At 45.7% G+C, this 14,926-nt stretch overlaps 1 protein-coding gene across 16 annotated transcripts in view; it reads right to left on the bottom strand.

Moving 5' to 3' along the window:
• Nucleotides 1–14,926, bottom strand: part of ENTPD5 (ectonucleoside triphosphate diphosphohydrolase 5 (inactive)) — a 61,964-nt gene that overhangs the window by 12,055 nt on the left and 34,983 nt on the right. For 11 of the 16 annotated variants that reach the window (XM_055288841.2, XM_055288842.2, XM_055288845.2 and 8 more), the window contains 9 exons: nt 10,493–10,568; nt 10,198–10,233; nt 9,485–9,573; nt 9,098–9,177; nt 8,080–8,141; nt 7,033–7,134; nt 5,803–5,943; nt 4,789–4,845; nt 2,941–3,056 (listed from right to left, as the gene is read on the bottom strand). In XM_055288841.2, the coding sequence (XP_055144816.1) occupies nt 2,941–3,056; nt 4,789–4,845; nt 5,803–5,943; nt 7,033–7,134; nt 8,080–8,141; nt 9,098–9,177; nt 9,485–9,573; nt 10,198–10,233; nt 10,493–10,568 (759 nt within the window). The remainder of the gene's footprint in view (nt 1–2,940; nt 3,057–4,788; nt 4,846–5,802; nt 5,944–7,032; nt 7,135–8,079; nt 8,142–9,097; nt 9,178–9,484; nt 9,574–10,197; nt 10,234–10,492; nt 10,569–14,926) is intronic. The other 5 variants (XM_055288849.2, XM_063644311.1, XM_063644312.1 and 2 more) reach the window with 1 other exon arrangement.

The following is a 14,926-nucleotide window of genomic DNA, read 5'->3' as shown; positions in this document are numbered from 1 at the left end:
CTGTTGAGAAGAAAAAAAGTCTTCACCTTTTCATCCAATTTCCAACTCTAGCAAGCACAGCTCTTGGGCAGAAAATATTGGCAAAGAATATCCACATGGGCAAACCAAGGCAAAACTGACAGGAGCCAGTCTTTGCAGGCTTCCCACTACTCTGTAACGATTTCCTTCCAGCCATAGCCCACTGGCCATTGCCCCTACACCCACCATTCTCATTTCTGAACTGAATGCTTCTGGCCCAGGTTGTGGCCCATCAGGCCTTCTAGAGAGAGAGTTTAGACAGACAGTATTCTGAACTCTTTCCCTAACCTTGAAACTACACAAAGTATCCCCTGCTTTATTTTCTGATTCGCTAATTTCAGATAAGGCAACTTGTAACAGATGTGGCAGAAAGGGCATGGTCAGGCGGTGAGAATAGATTTAGGGGTAGGAAAGAACAAACCAAGCTTCTCAACTCCTACTATGTAAAAAAGTGCCTCTTCCTAAGCACTAATAATAACCAAATATGGGGTCAGGTGCAGTGGCTCACGCCTGTACTCCCGGCACTTTGGGAGGCCAAGGCAGGTGGATTGCTTGAGGCCAGGAGTTCAAGACCAGCCTGGGCAACATGGCGAAACCCCGTCTCTACAAAAAAATTAGCCAAGACTGGTGGCACACACCTGTAATCCCAGCTACTCAGTAGGCTGAGGTGGGAGGGTCACTTGAACCCAGGAGGCAGAGGTTGCAGTGAACCGAGATTCCAGCCTGGGTGACAGAGCAAGACCCTATCTCAAAAAAAAAAAAAAAAAGAAAACAAACAAGGCCAGGAGTGGTGGCTCATGCCTGTAATCCCAGCACTTTGGGAGGCTGAGGCGGGTGGATCACCTGAGATCAGAAGTTTGAGACCAGCCTGACCAACATGGTGAAACCCCGTCTCTACTAAAAATACAAAATTAGCCAGGCATGGTGGCGCATGCCTGTAATCCCAGCTACTTGGGAGGCTGAGGCAGGAGAATCAGTAGAACCCGGGAGGTGGAGGTTGCAGTGAGCTGAGATTGCACCATTGCACTCCAGCCCGGGCAACAAGAGTGAAACTCGGTCTCAAAAGAAAAAGAAAAGAAAAAAATAGCCAAACAGGGAATTTAAGACATTCTAAGCCAGTATGTATCTCAATTAGCTTAGTGACCTTGGGCAAAACTTTAGACCCAAATTCCTCAGCTATCTAAGAAGAGGATTAGATTAGTGTTTATCAGTTTATCAATTTGTTTTCTTCAGAATTTTAGGGGTTTCTTAGAAATGCTTCAAAGGAAAAAGGCCAAATAATAGAGGAGTTTCAGGTCCCCAATCTCTGCTTCAACCAGAATAGTTCCACTTTTACCAGTTTTGTATTACTGATACTTTTTTTTTTTTTTTTTGAGACGGAGTTTCGCTCTTTGTTGCCCAGGCTGGAGTGCAATATTGCGATCTCTCCTCACTGGAACCTCTGCCTCCCAGGTTCAAGTGATTCTCCTGCCTCAGTCTCCCAAGTAGCTGGGATTACAGGCACCTGCCACCATGCCCAGCTAATTTTTGTAGTTTTAGTAGAGACCGGGTTTCACCATGTTGGCCAGGCTGGTCTCGAACTCCTGACCTCAGGTGATCCGCCCGCCTCAGCCTCTCCAAGTGTTAGGATTACAGGTGTGAGTCACCAGGCCCGGCTGTATTACTGATATTCTACGTAAGTTTTTGTTTGATAAAGATACTACCACCACCAAAAAAGTCTGTAAACCAGTTGATTGTTCTGTGTTGACTTGATGTAATCGAGCCTAGACACTGTGCCCAAAACTGGGGATAAATAACTTACTACAGATAAAGTAGAGCCTGCATGTACTGAAACAGATGGAGAGAGACAGGAGGACAAAGAAAGACCTAAGATTCAAGAGGCACTAATATACGAGGCACACATGAAATATATATGACACATTACATATGCATGAGGCATTCAGTGTTCATGAGGCCTTAAATAAGCCACTCACTGGTGACACCCTTTTGGTCCCTCATGTCCTCTGCCAAAGAAAACCCATCTTACAGGCTAATGACTGAGCTAATGCAAATGGCCACATGTGTGTGCCCCTAGGGCCTCTCCAAATAGGGCAAGTTTGTGTGGTGGCCTCAGGCAACTTTTGTCTTTGTGCTCCCATGACCGAACTTCAGCTCTAGTATACATAACCACTCTATTAGCAGCAGAGAGAGGCAGGACATATAAACCCAGGACAAATGGAACCCAGGATTGAGTGTGGCACTTGCATCCTGCTTGCAGCCTGTCTTCTGTGTTCACTTCTCCATCTCTTTCCCCTTGCTTCTCACCCTGAGTTCTAAATTGATTTAATAAACCATGTGGGCTGGGTGTGGTGGCTCATGCCTGTAATCCCAGCACTTGGGAGGCCGAGGTGGGTGGATCACCTGAGGTCAGGAGTTTGAGACCAGCCTGGCCAACATAGTGAAACCTCATCTCTACTAAAAATACAAAAAAATTAGCCAGGAGTGGTGGCGCATGCCTGTAATCCCAGCTACTCAGGAGGCTGACGCAGGAGAATCGCTTGAACCCAGGAGGCGAAGGCTGCAGTGAGCTGAGATCATGCCATTGCACTCCAGCCCAGGAAACAAGAGCGAGACTCCGTCTCAAAAATAAATAAATAAATAAATAAATAAATAAACCATGTGACTTGACATCTTAATTTGGGCTGCTAGTCTTTCTGTTCTGTGACCTCTGCGATAGCTTGCCTGGTAATACACTCGGAGGCTACCATTGCATCGAGATAATTTCCCACATTCATGGTGCCCAGCACAGTACCTTGTCCATAGGCCAAACAGAAATACCTCATAATTTCACTTCTAGCTACTCTGATTACTGAACAAGCTCTTACTCCTTCTCAACCCCCACAAAAGAGGGCTATTGTGGGACTCTGGTGTCCTATCTCTTACCTGTAAGACTGTGCTGTCTGCAAAGCCAAAGCCATCCTTTAACAGGGCTGTGATGTAGCTGAGATCCATGCACAGGAAAGGACTGCCTGAGGTGAAGTTTTCCAAGTTATCACACACTGAAAGAGAGAGAGTAAACAGTGGAGCTCAAGTTTGCAACTGACTGAGAGGTGTAGGATTTTCTCTTAGAAAGAAGTAGAATAGGGGGGCGTGGTGGCTCATGCCTGTAATCCCAGCACTTTGGGAGGCCGAGGCAGGTGGATCACCTGAGGTCAGGAGTTCGAGACCAGCCTGGCCAACGTGGTGAAACCCCATCTCTACTAAAAATACAAAAATTAGCAGGGCGTGGTGGTGTGCCGCTATAATCCCAGCTACTCGGGAGGCTGAGGCAGGAGAATCGCTTGAACCTGGAAGGCAGAGGTTGCAGTGAGCCGTTATCTCACCACTGCACTCCAGCCTGGGTGACAGAGCAAGACTCCGTCTCAGAAAAAAAAGGTGGTGGGGGAGAAGAAGAATAAGCAAAGCAGAAGTCTCCCTTTGGTTAATGCCTAGGCATCTCAGAGACTAGACTATGCACTGACTGCCTCTGTAAGACCGCAGCTTCTGAAGAACTTGCACATCTCTGGTATGATTATCTATTCACATTTACGTGGGCTCCAGTTTATTTGCTAAGTTTCTATGACCTATTGTGGGGGCTTAGTTCTAAGTCCCTTATCTATTATTAATGCTGAGGCCCAGAAGACAGGGAAATATCATTTAACCCTACTGTGGGCTACTGGATAAGATCATTTGTATTTTATTTTTTAATTTTTAAAAACTTTTTATTAATTTTTTTTTTTTTTTTAGAGACAAGGTCTCATACTGTCACCCAGGATGGAGTGCAGTGGCATGATCACAGCTCCCTGCAGCCTCAAGCCCCTGGGTTCACACGATCCTCCTGCCTCAGCCTCCCAAGTAGCTGAGACTACAGGTCGAAACACTGTGCCTAGCTCTCACTGGTAGTTTTGATCCTCTCAAGGAAGGCTCTGTGGCTATTTCCCACGTCTTTTGATGCTTAGTGTTTCATTAACACTGATAACACTATTTCAATTTTAAAAAGAAAGCAAGAAATGTAGAAGGAAAAAAAGGTCTTTACTATTTCCCTAAAGCCTCTTTTTTTTTTTTTTTTTTTTTTTGAGGTGGAGTCTCACTCTGTTGCTCAGGATGGAGTGCAGTGGCACGACCTTGGCTCACTACAACCTCTGCCTCCCGGGTTCAAGCGATTCTCCTGCCTCAGCCTCCCAAGTACTGGGTTTACAGGCGCCTGCCACCTTGCCCGGCTAATTTTTGTATTTTTAGTAGAGGTGGGGTTTCACCATGTTGGCCAGGCTGGTCCTGAACTCCTGACCTCAAGTGATCCGCCCACCTTGGCCTCCCAAAGTGCTGGGATTACAGACGTGAGCCACTGTGCCTGGCCTCCTAAAACCTCTTGCATTCCCATATTCTTGCCCATAATTCTATGCTGCATAAAGCTGAAAAAAAATTTATTTTTTTAGAGGCAGAGGTCTCACTATGTTGCCTAAGCTGCAATGCAGTGACTATTCACAGGTGTGATTATAGTGCACTATAGCCTTGAATTTCTGGTCTCAAGCAATCCTCCCGTCCTGAGTAGCTGGGACTACAGATGCGTGCCACCATGCCTGGCTACCACCCAATGCTTTTAACTTTTAGCAAAGACTGGAAGACTCAGAAAGGAAACTAGCCTTCTGACAGGCCTTCTGAGCTGACTGACGTGCTTTAGGTCACTTTAGGTCACTAGAGTAGGCAGGCAGTCTCACAGGCTTACCTTCAAGGGCTTCCCCTGACACTTACCTTCCCTGGCTTTTCTTTCAAAATCTTCAACTTTTAAAATACCCCCCTTTTCATAATCTGAAATAAAACAGAAGATTATCTGATATCAAAACACCTTCAAGGAAGCATAAGGACATTCATTCATTATATACACATGTACATAATGTAATCTATGCAGCCTATTTTACTTATTTACAATCTATTCCATGTTATGTATGTTTAACCACAATGAAAAAAACAGACCCATAAAACACTATAGGCCGGGTGTGGTGGCTCACGCCTGTAATCCCAGCACTTTGGGAGGCCGAGGAAGGTGGATAACGAGGTCAGGAGTTCAAGACCAGCCTGACCAACATGGTGAAACCTCGTCTCTACTAAAAACAAAATTAGCCAAGTGTGGGACACTTGTAATCCCAGCTACTCAGGAGACCAAGGCAGGAGAATTGGTTGAACCCGGGAGGCAGAGGTTGCAGTGAGCCGAGATCACGCCATTGCACTCCAGCCTGGGTAACAGAGTGAGATTCCGTCTCAAAAAACAAACAAACAAACAAAAAACAACAATAACAAAACCCCCACAATAATAGGAAATTAATTCATATCTCTCAGGCCATGACAGATCAGGTACATATACTTTCACAGTTAGGCAAAAACATTACTTTTGTGATAAGAAGAAAAGTTATAAAGAGACAGGAAGAAACTTTTTGGGGTGAATATGTTTATTATCTTCAATGTGGTGATGGATTCATGGGTGTATACATGACAAAACTTAACAAATTGTATACTTTAAATGTGCACTTACTGTATGACAATTATACCTCGATAAACATGTTAAAAAAAAAAAAGACCTCATATAGTTGTTTTGATCATCTCTCACCTCCAAAAGACTCTAAGTCATTTCCACCCTTTTGTTCGAGTGACTAGAAAAGAGGTGGGTAATCACCCCAACAAAGCACCTCAAGTGCTCTTTCTCCTTGACCTTCCCCACCACAGCCCTATCCACCTTCCTCTCTGGACTGATACCTGGGGTGAACTCACCAATCATGTCTGTGTCAACAGCTCTGTCATAATAGTAAGAGAAAGCATAGAAGGAGCCTCTCTGGACCTCCTCTGGCTGGTGAAGTTTTCCTCGTACCACCCTCAGCACTTCGGCATAGCAGGGCTCAAAGCCCACCTCCCCTGCCAGGCAAAGGTGCACAGGGGTAAGGTGAGAATGACGCTGGGGGAAGGGGACACTCTCTGAGGCAAGCTGCTGGAGACAATGAGGGAACAGCAGGAAGGTCAAGGAAAGCAGGAGAAGGCTGAGGCTTAGGACAAGAGGCTTCAAAACAAAGATGAGCAAACGTCTGCAGCCTCACCAGTCTGTTTCTCCGTGGCCGCTCCCCTGCCTAATCTGTATTCACCAGATCATGGTCAACCTCGTGCTACTGCCTAGCATTACATTCCATAGCATTTGTAAGCAAGTAGCTAAAGGGCTCACCTGCTTCCTTCACTGGGAATTCAAGTTCATTCCTTGATATTCAGGTATATACCTTTTATAAGAAGATGAATCATTCTTTTTTTTTTTTTTTTTTTTTTTTAGATGGAGTCTCGCTCTTTCACCCAGGCTGGAGTGCAGTGGCGCGATCTCGGCTCACTGCAGGCTCCGCCCCCCGGGGTTCATGCCATTCTCCTGCCTCAACCTCCCGCGTAGCTGGGACTACAGGCGCCTGCCACCTCGCCCGGCTAATTTTTGTATTTTTAGTAGAGATGGGGTTTCACCTTGTTAGCCAGGATGGGAAGATGAATCATTCTTGTCTCGGTTTTAAGTTTTACTATAATTTAAATAGCTAACCATTAACTAAACAGGGTTTCACACTGCTGCATTAGACCTAGGCTTAGAATACACTTCTTAATTAATTTGTAAGAGGTAGGGTCTCCCTGTTGCCCAGGCTGGAGTGCAGTGGCATTGCGCACTACAGCCTTGAACTCATGGGCTCAAGTGATCCTCTTGCCTGAACGTTTGGAGTAGCTAGGACAATAGATGTGCACCATAGCACTTGGCTAAGCGCAGGTATCTAATGGGTCCATGACACTTGGCTGATGCAGAAAGACAGCTGCTTTGTTCACTGTCACTTCACATTAGTGCTTGGAGGCATGCCAAGATCTTTGGAATAAGTCCCTGCAATAAGATAAGCTTCTCTTGAGTTCTAGAAAAAGTTTCCCATGGGACTTTTCCAGAGCTTCCATTGTAAATGTAACTTTAACCAGTGAAAAAACATCACTTGCCTTCTTGGTTGCCACCATACTGGTATTTCACACCCCCAAAGATCCACTCTGCTTCCAACCATCTCGGCAGACAGGCACTCCGGAAAGTGTGTCCATCAGTCCCTGAAAGAATCCAGGGCACAAGGTAAGAGGTAAGTAAGTGAGAGAGCGGGAGGAAGGCAAGCAAGAAGCCAGTGAGGTGGAAAAGAATCACCATGGGGGCTGGGCCTTAAAATCCTATGAAATTAATTCCATGACAACATCCTGTGACAGGAATCCTTAACTCAGGGTTCACAGGCTTTGTGGGGTTGGTGAACCCCCTGAAACCAGAAGCAAATTTTCATGCACATGTGCTTTTGTCAGAGGGGTCCATGGCTTTCATCACATCTCAAAGAGATCCAAAACCTTCAATACAGTAACTTTCCACCTTTATAAAAACAGGAAAGAAATGCTATGCCACCTTCCTCACTGGTTGCTGAGAGGCTTAAATGAAATATACTTGAAGATGTTTTGTATACTCTGACATGCAAAATAGATGTCATCCCAATAACAGATTACTGTACAAAGTGCCTTAAATGCAAATTCTCATTTAATGTGAGGAAAGGGGCACAGAGAGTTTACTTGCCTCAAATCACAACACTGGGACTGAACCCAGTTCTGCCTGACCTCAACTGTGAAGAGATCAATGGAGTTACTCTGTTGTTCCACCTGCATGTAGAACAGACCTTGCTTCCTGTGCCTCCAATGGAAAGCTCAGGGCTTGAGCAAGCTCCTGCCAAATGTATTCTTAAAGTCTGGGATTTCTGCAGACACTTCAGCTACCTAGACATAGGCTGTTACCCCTGAACAAGCAGACCTCCTTCTAAAAATGGCTAATAATATACATCAAAACTTCTGAACTTATAAAATAGAAAAGGAGTTTGCCATTATTAGGTCCATTATACAACATTTGCCTCCCAATTCAACATAATCTTTTCCTCCATAGAATGGCTATCAAGGAAGGGAAGAAGCAAGCGGAGTATCTGTGTCACCCTCACCATCCCCCCCAGCACAGGTGCCCAGACAAACCTTCTGTCTCCAGGGCTCCCAGGGTTGCTAGTCTTGCAGCTTTCAATCCAAATCCCAAGTAACTGTAAAATACAGGATTGACCAATTTCATGCTGGTCCTGAAGTTCTCTAGCCTAAAGCTACCTCTTTCAAAAGTAACATGGTTCCTGTTCCCCTCTGGAAAGATGAAAACCTTGTTCTGTCTCTGTGACATATTCATCTCCTGTGGTCAACAAGGGGTAATTTCTGCACAGTTTGGATCAAGGCTATGCAGTAAGAATTCCCCACAGTTATCATTCAAAGGCCAGAGACAGTGACAACTCCTAGCGTCCCACACTAGGAACCATTCTCAGAAAAGCTCTCTTTAGCTTAGCTCCTAGCCCCAACTGGAATCAAATTCCAGGCTGGATTCTGAACCTCTGAAGGCCAGCTCAAAGGAGTTAGCAAGGAGCTTTGCCTGAGCCTTCTTTAAGTGTCCTCTCCCTACAGAAAACTTTTGATTCTTTTTTTTTTTTTTTTTTTTTTGAGACTGAGTCTTGCTCTGTCGCTCTGGCTGAAGTGCAGTGGCGTGATCTTGGCTCACTGCAATGTCCGCCTCCAGGGTTCAAATGATTCTCCTGCCTCAGCCTCCTGAATAGCTGGGAGTACAGGTGTGCGCTGTCATATCCAGCTAATTTTTGTATTTTAGTAGAGACGGGGTTTCACCATGTTTGCCAGGCTGGTCTCAAACTCCTGACCTCAGGTGACCCACCCACCTCGGCCTCCCAAAGTGCCGGGATTACAGGCATGAAGCCACTGCACCCAGCCGAAAACTTTTTGACTCTTAAGTCATATATTAATGCTTTTGAGGCCAAGAATGGAGAAGCCTCTTAGGTTCCTCAGCCTTTGTAAGTGGCCCGGGTTTCAGTTGATAGGCCTTAGGGAATTGGCACAGACTTTGTTTTTGCTAATCAGATACAATAACAGATTTGAGAACGCTTTGAAAAGTTAGGAGAATCATACAACATGAAATATTATTCTTCCCTGTCCCCGTCCTCACCTATGTGTATAGAGCTTATAAGTGCTGTTAAACATCTCAAAGGAAGTGAGGTAGCCCCTAGGAGTTTGTTCCAGAGTTTTCTGTAAATCAGAAAAAGCAAAAAGACTATTCAGGATCTGTAATTACCTGAAGATGTTCACACCACCACCCGTCCCTCCCAGCAAAAAATCAGAGATGAAGACAGATTAAGTGGCTAATCTCACTAGGCTTGAGGAAATGAAGGGATTCTGACAGTGAGAGGTCAAGGGAACATTCACCCAGTTATTAATTGACTTGACTCTGCCTAAGCGTGGTAGAGCTGCTGGCCGAAAATGGGGCACCTCTTTCTTGGCACCATGATATGCCTGCCAAGTGCACTTCTAATCAGATCTTCATTAAATAACTCACCTCAAACTGAGGCAGAAACGTGATTTGGGTGGAGGCTCCCCCTAGGTCCAAGGTCCCCACAGTCTCCTGTCTGTGGCCATGCAGCTGACCTGTCAAATGAGAGCCAGCTCTAAATATCCTCCACATCCTGGGCAGCCCAACACTTGCCTTTCTTGCTCTTATCATACACTGAAGATATTCCATACATACTCCACTGCTCCCCAGCCCCAAGGCTGCAGGTGAATGTCAACTCAGAAGGACTCTCGTTGCACCAGAGGCCTTCAAGGCAGGTTTTTTGTTTGTTTGTTTTGTTTTTTTTGAAGGCCTTTTTGGAGACAGAGTATTGCTCTATCATCCAGCCTGGAGCGCAGTGGTGCAATCTCGGCTCTCAGCTCACTGCAACCTCTGCCTCTTGCGTTCAAGTGATTCTCCAGCCTCCCGAGTAGCTGGGACCACAGGTACACACCACCATGCCCGGCTAATTTTTGTATTTTTGGTAGAGATGGGGTTTCGCCATGTTGGCCAGGCTGGTCTTGAACTCCTGGCCTCAAGTGATCTGCCTGACTCAGCCTCCCAAAGCGCTGGAATTAACAGGCATGAACCGCCACACCCAGCCTCCTTTCCTTTTTTAAACAAGAAGAAACAATACAGAATGAAACAAAGGGCTTTTTACTCTTCTGACTATGCATGTAAAAGCTAGTTAAGCTCTAAAGATAAACTTGAGGATGTATTACCTGTCAGAAAATTCACAGTAACCCAAGCTAATATGCCTAAAAAGAAAGAAAGACAAGGATTAGATCCCAGAGCATTTTTTTTTCTCTTTCCTGGCCCCATCCTTGTTTTTTTTCCTCTCTAAAGTTCATGTCTAGAGCACATGTTCCTTTCTCCCTGTCTTCTATTTCCTGCTATCCCATTCCTTCTGTTTATTCCTTTCTCTTCAGGACCCGTCCCTGGCCCCAGTTCCTTTAGTTAGACTTTCACTGATCCTGCCCCTCTCCCCCTGGAACACATTATCAACACCTCTCCCACCTTCGTCGGATCCATCCATGATGCTAACACTGTCCTCTGGTACCAGGAAAGGTGACTTCCTGAAGATCTCCTTTACCTAGAGAAAAAGGAAAAAAAAAAAATTCCCTAAGGCAATAAAATAGATTTCCATATTTTGACAGTGTCCTGTAAGACTTAGAAAACTATTCCATTTTTACTAGATAAAATTTTGGCAAAACTCATTCCTTTGCCCTAAGAAACTAGAGAAGAAACTAGGCAAGCCATTACCAGTTTCTTGCAAAAACACAAACACAGAGATTCCTTTGACTTTAAGTAAAGCTAAATCAAACCATCTATATGTATAGGTGAACTGGACCTACAGAAAGGCATATATTTAACCCTGCCAGCTCAGATCAGGATCCTGTAACTTTTTAAACCTGATAAACTCTACCTGGTCATACACTGGAAACTAGGAGGAGCCTTCCCATTCCATTCCTTAGATGAGCTGACACGAACCCGCTGTGGTGAAGTTCACACCTAAGGGCTGAGGTACTCTGCTACCAGCTCCTGTCAGATTCTGGCACATGGCTAGGGCCTCTAGAGTATGGGGAGACTCCAGATCTAGACTTAAGGAATCCTGTTTCAGGAGATGGGAATGAAGATCTTGCAAAAACATCTTGCCTCTCCATAATACAGACCATTGATATGGGTGTTATGTCTTATGTTTATATAATTATCAAGGGAAAGAAAAAGGAATTCTCCAAATAGGATAGGAAGAACTCTAGTCTGTTTGCTGTTCTCATTTCTGATGGGATGAAACATACCACATGATGACCTCTGGATCCTGTTTCAACCAGGAAAAACCAGTTAAGTTATATATAAACAAACTTAAAGAAAAGACAGATAAGTGAACAGGATGAAGCACAGCAAGAGAGCTTCTGCTCTTGCCTTCTCCACTTTTCTCCCCCATCCTACAGTTTGTTCTCAAAACAGCAGCCAGAACGGTGCTTTAAAAATGGATGTCAAATCATGTCTTTCCTTGGCTCAAAACCTTCCAGTGGCAGCCAGGTGTGGTGGCTCATACCTCTCATCCCAGCACTTTCGGAGGCTGAGCAGGTGGGTCACCTGAGGTCAGGAGTTCGATACCAGCCTGGCCAACATGGTGAAACCCCATCTCTACTAAAAATATAAAAAAATTAGCATGGTGGTGGGCACCTGTAACCCCAGCTACCTGGGAGGCTGAGGTAGGAGAATCGCTTGAACCCAGGAGGCAGAGGTTGCAGTGGGCCGAGATCACGCCATTGCACTCTAGCCTGGGCAACAAGAGCGAGACTCTGTCTCAAATAAAATAAAACAAAACACCAAAAAACAAAAAACCTTCCAGTGGCTTCCTTCTTATAGAAAAAGCCAAAGTGCGGGCAGATCACCTGAAGTCAGGAGTTTGAGACCAGCCTGACCAACATGGTGAAAACCCATCTATACTAAAAATAGAATATTAGCCGGGCATGGTGGCACATGCCTGTAATCCTAGCTACTTGGGAGGCTGAGGCAGAAGAATCACTTGAACCCGGGAGGTGGAGTTTGCAGTGAGCGGAGATAGCGCCATTGCACTCCAGCCAGGGCAACAAGAGCAAAACTCAGTCTCAAAAAAAAAAAAAAAGAAAAGAAAAATCCAAAGTGATTACACTGGCCTTTGAGATCCTACATGATAAACACCACTTAACCCCGCCTCTCTGAGGTTACCGCCTCTTTACCTCTCATATCACTCTTTCCTCTCCAGCTATGCTGACCTCCTGGATGCTGTTCCTAACATACCAAGCACATACCTGCCTCTGGCCTTTGCACCTGCTGTTTCTTTAGCCTGGAATATTCTTCCCACAAATGTCCTGTGTAACTTGCTTCTTCATCCCCTTCAGATCTCTGATCAACTGAATTTTATCAAAGACATCTTCCCTGACTGCCCTATTTAAAATAGCATTTCCCCCACACTATCACCAGATTCCCTACCTGCCTTTCCCTGCTTTTTTTTTACCCTCCATAGCACCTACAGCACCTAATATAACTGTCTTTTGACTTGTTCAGATGTTTATTTTCTGTCTTCCTGAAAGTAGAATGTAAGCTCCAGGAGTGCAAAGACCATTTTTGTATTTTTGGTTCCCTGCTGAATGTATTCCAGTAACTTCACCAGTACCCAGTACATAGTAAGCACCTTTTTTTTTTTTTCTTCAGACAGAGTCTTGCTCTGTCACACAGGCTGGAGTGCAGTGGCGCCATCTCAGCTCACTGCAGCCTCCGCCTCCCGGGTTCACACCATTCTCCTGCCTCAGCCTCCCGAGTAGTTGGGACTACAGGCACCTGCCACCACGCTCGGCTAATTTTGTGTATTTTTAGTAGAGACAGGGTTTCCCCGTGTTAGCCAGGATGGTCTCGAACTCCTGACCTCGTGATCCACCCGCCTCGGCCTCCCAAAGTGCTGGGATTACAGGCGTAAGCCACTGCACCCGGCCCAGTAAGCACTCTCATGTTGAATAAATGAGGAATACATCAGGAATCAGGATTCAGGTTCTCACAGAGACATACTAGGCTGCTCATCCTTGGATAAGTGACTTAAGTCCTCTGTACTGACAGTCAAAGGAAAATGGATTTAGGGGATTAGTACACCTGTAATACAGAGTCCTTTTTTGCCATGATTTTTTTTTTTTTTTTTTTGGAGACAGAGTGTTGCTCTGTCGCCCAGGCTGGAGTGCAGTGGCGCGATCTCGGCTCACTGCAAGCTCCGCCTCCCGGGTTCACGCCATTCTCCTGCCTCAGCCTCCCAAGTAGCTGGGACTACAGGCGCCCGCCAACACGCCCGGCTAATTTTTTGTATTTTTAGTAGAGACGGGGTTTCACCGTGTTAGCCAGGATGGTCTCGATCTCCTGACCTCGTGATCCGCCTGCCTCGGCCTCCCAAAGTGCTGGGATTACAGGCTTGAGCCACCGCGCCCAGCCAGAGTTTCACTCTTGTCACCCAGGCTGGAGTGCAATGGCACGATCTTGGTTCATGCAACCTCAGCCTCCCAGGTTCAAGTAATTCTCCTGCCTCAGCTTCCCCAGTAGCTGGGATTACAGGTGCCTGCCACCACGCCCAGCTAATTTTTGTATTTTTATTAGAGACAGGGTTTCACCATGTTGGCCAGGCTGGTCTTGAACTCCTGACCTCAGGTGATCCGCCCGCCTCGGCCTCCCAAAGTGTTGGGATTACAGGCATGAGCCACCGCGCCTGGCCTACTATGATTTTTAGTTTCAATCTTTTTTTTTTTTTTTTTTTTTTTTTTTTGAGACAGAGTCTCGCTCTGTTGCCCAGGCTAGAGTGCAGTGGTGTGATCTCGGCTCACTGCAAGCTCCGCCTCCCAAGTTCAAGCAATTCTCCTGCCTTAGCCTCCTGAGTAGCTGACCAACAGGCGTGAGCCACCATGCCCAGCTAATTTTTGTATTTTCAGTAGAGACGGGGTTTCACCATGTTGGCCAGGCTGGTCTCAAACTCCTGATCTCAGGTGATCTGCCCACCTTGGCCTCCCATAGAGCTGGGATTTTGGGTGTAAGCTACCACACCGGGACTTAATTTTTTTAATAGAAATAGGGGTCTTGCTTTGTTGCCTGGACTGGTCTCAAATTCCTGGCCTCAAGTAATCCTCCTGCTTTGGCCTCCCAAAATGTTGAGATTACAGGCATGAGCCACTGCACCGAGCCTGATTTTTTGTTATAATGAGATTCTGCTTATATTCTTCACAACATGAAATTTAAATTTTATTAACTTACATGTTTATTGCATAACAAATATGTACAATAAAATTTAAAAATACTGAGTTTGGCCGAGCACGATGGCTTATGCCTGTAATCCCAGTACTTTGGGAGGCTGAGGTGGGCAGATCACCTTAGGTCAGGAGTTTGAGACCAGCCCGACCAACATGGCGAAACCCCACCTCTACTAAAAGATACAAAAATTAGCTGGGAGTGGTGGCGCACGCCTGTAGTCCCAGCTACTCAGGAAGCTGAGGCAGGAGAATCGCTTGAATCTGGGAGGCAGAGGTTGTAGTGATCTGAGGTCACACTGCTGTACTCCAGCCTGGGCGACAGAGCAAGTCTCCGTCTCTCAAAAAATAAATAAATAAATAAGAATAAAAATAAAAATACTGAATTTAACAAAACTCTCTATACTTAAATTTTTGATCTGAATAAGAAGGGAGTTGAAATATATGACTTGGGGCTGGGTGCAGTGGCTCACGCCTGTAATCCCAGCACTTTGGGAGGCCGGGGCGGGTGGAGTTTGAGGCCAGGAGTTTGAGACCAGCCTGGCCAACATGGTGAAACCCTGTCTCCACAAAAAATACAAAAATTAGCCAGGCGTGGTGGTGCATGCCTGTAATCCCAGCTACTCTGGAGGCTGAGGCAGAAGAATTGCTTGAACCTGGGAGGCGGAGGTTGCAGTGAGCC

The sequence above is a fragment of the Symphalangus syndactylus genome, chromosome 8, assembly GCF_028878055.3.
Source record: "Symphalangus syndactylus isolate Jambi chromosome 8, NHGRI_mSymSyn1-v2.1_pri, whole genome shotgun sequence".
Classification (NCBI taxonomy): Eukaryota; Metazoa; Chordata; class Mammalia; order Primates; family Hylobatidae; genus Symphalangus; species Symphalangus syndactylus.
Note: the sequence above shows the minus strand (reverse complement) of the source record. Positions and strands in the feature narration are given on the sequence as shown.